The 1964-nt window shown below is 34.7% G+C and overlaps 1 protein-coding gene across 2 annotated transcripts in view; it reads left to right on the top strand.

Moving 5' to 3' along the window:
- LOC107681627 (enhancer of filamentation 1-like) overlaps positions 1 to 1500 on the top strand; it is a 30063-nt gene extending 28563 nt beyond the window's left edge. For both annotated transcript variants that reach the window (XM_016477945.1, XM_016477946.1), the window contains exon 8: positions 397 to 1500. In XM_016477945.1, coding sequence (XP_016333431.1) covers positions 397 to 951 — 555 coding nt within the window. In that variant the 3' untranslated portion in view covers positions 952 to 1500. The remainder of the gene's footprint in view (positions 1 to 396) is intronic.
- Positions 1501 to 1964: the final 464 nt, after the last annotated feature.

The following is a 1964-nucleotide window of genomic DNA, read 5'->3' as shown; positions in this document are numbered from 1 at the left end:
TATATATATATATTTATTTATATATAAATAATGCTATAGTTAAATTTATTGCTATAATTATTATTTTTTCATCTTTATCTTTTTTTTTATCTTTAATTTTTGTGTGGGGTGTGTGTGTGTGTATATATACTGTATGTATATATATATATATATATATATATATATATATATAGTTTTTTGTTTTTTTTTAAACTGGTGCACTTTTATTCCTGAAAATTACTATATTATAGGTATTTAAAAATAAACTATACCTATATATTATATTTTTCCTATTTTATTTTTCATTTCATTATTTAAAAAGGTCCACCAGAAAAGACATGCACTATTTTCCTGCATTTTTTTATGATGATCATTTTAAATAGTTCTAACTCAGAATTTCTTTCTCTCACTTAACAGCTGAACCAGTTCAAACAGCTCGAACAGGAAGTGATCAAACCTGTAGAGAACGACATCACCAAATGGATCTCCCACCAACATTCAACAGGCTCCTCCTCCTCCTCCTCAGACTCCTCCTCTAATTTCTCCTTGGGAGGAGGAGCTCCGATGTGTTTGCGTGATCGCCAACTGTTGGGCTTCTACGCGGACCAATGCGAACAGCACTTTGTGACACTGTTGAATGCGGTAGATGCTTTTTTCGGCTGCGTAAAGGCTGGGCAACCTCCACGAATCTTCGTTGCGCATGGCAAGTTCGTCATTCTGAGTGCCCACAAGCTTGTGTTTATCGGGGACACGCTGTCGAGACAAGCCTCGGTGGCTGAAGTGGCGAATCGCGTCATGAACTTAAGCAACATGCTGTGCGAGATGCTAAAGACAGTCGTGGGCACCACCAAAATAGCGGCCCTTCACTATCCCAACACGGCCGCTGTACAGGAAATGGTAGATCGCGTGATGGACCTCTCGCACTTGGCACAACAATTTAAAGTGCAGCTCTCGCAGATGGCGGGATTGTGATGTCATCAGCATGATGTCACTAACTTCTGAAAAAAAGACTGCAATTTTAACATATATTTATACTCCTATAGATGCATCACTGAAAGTTGTCTTTTGTAAATAGTCCTGCTTTCTGTAAATATGTGGCTCTATATTTTGTGTAGATTTGTTTTATATAATAATAATAATGATAATAATATTAACTGTATGAATAGAAATGATTGAGACCGTTAACATTCCTGATCGTTTTGTGTATTAGGCACCTTACAAGTTGTCCTTAACTGCTAATTATTGTGTATTGCTGAACGCCAGAACCTAGTTTGTTTTGAAAATGTGCTGTATTGTGTGACACACACTCTGCCGAGAGAACGGTATGAACAAAGTAAAAGATTTCTCTGCCTTTGCTATAAAAATTGTTTCACTTGTTTTTGTTTGAATATTGTGGTAGGGGAATCTCACAAAAAATGTGTTCCGGGTCATATTTTACCCCAAAATCAAAAAGAAATCACATTTTGTTGATGCTTGCTTTAGAATCATTAATATTTTCTGCATTGTGGCAAATTATTATTATTTTTTTTACAATTAAACACTTTTCCACCTGTTTTTATTACTGTAATGCAGAAAAAATGCATTTTCATTACTGTATTATGACAAAAATAAATGTACATATACAAATATATACAACACATAAAGTATTTTTACATCATGGCAGTATTTGCATTACTACTTTTATGCTTATTTAAAAAATACTGAATTACAGTATTTTATTACAGTAAAAAAATCTCAATGCAGCTAAAAATATTTTTTCTTCACACAAAATGTTTCTTTTTGTGGTGAAATGTGACCCAAACATGTTTTCGTGAGATTCATTCTGCTAGCGCAGCATAGCTAACCAAGTAAACCATGCTAAACGAACGTGAAATCTGGCAGAAGCGAGGAAGATGTTTTCCCAAGAGCTTTCACCCCTCTATTAACATAACCCAATGTCCCACCGATCCATAATACCCAAAGTATTATCAGATGATCCAATTGGA

The sequence above is a fragment of the Sinocyclocheilus anshuiensis genome, unplaced genomic scaffold (assembly GCF_001515605.1).
Source record: "Sinocyclocheilus anshuiensis isolate Anshui unplaced genomic scaffold, SAMN03320099.WGS_v1.1 scaffold1524, whole genome shotgun sequence".
Lineage (NCBI taxonomy): Eukaryota > Metazoa > Chordata > Actinopteri > Cypriniformes > Cyprinidae > Sinocyclocheilus > Sinocyclocheilus anshuiensis.
Note: the sequence above shows the minus strand (reverse complement) of the source record. Positions and strands in the feature narration are given on the sequence as shown.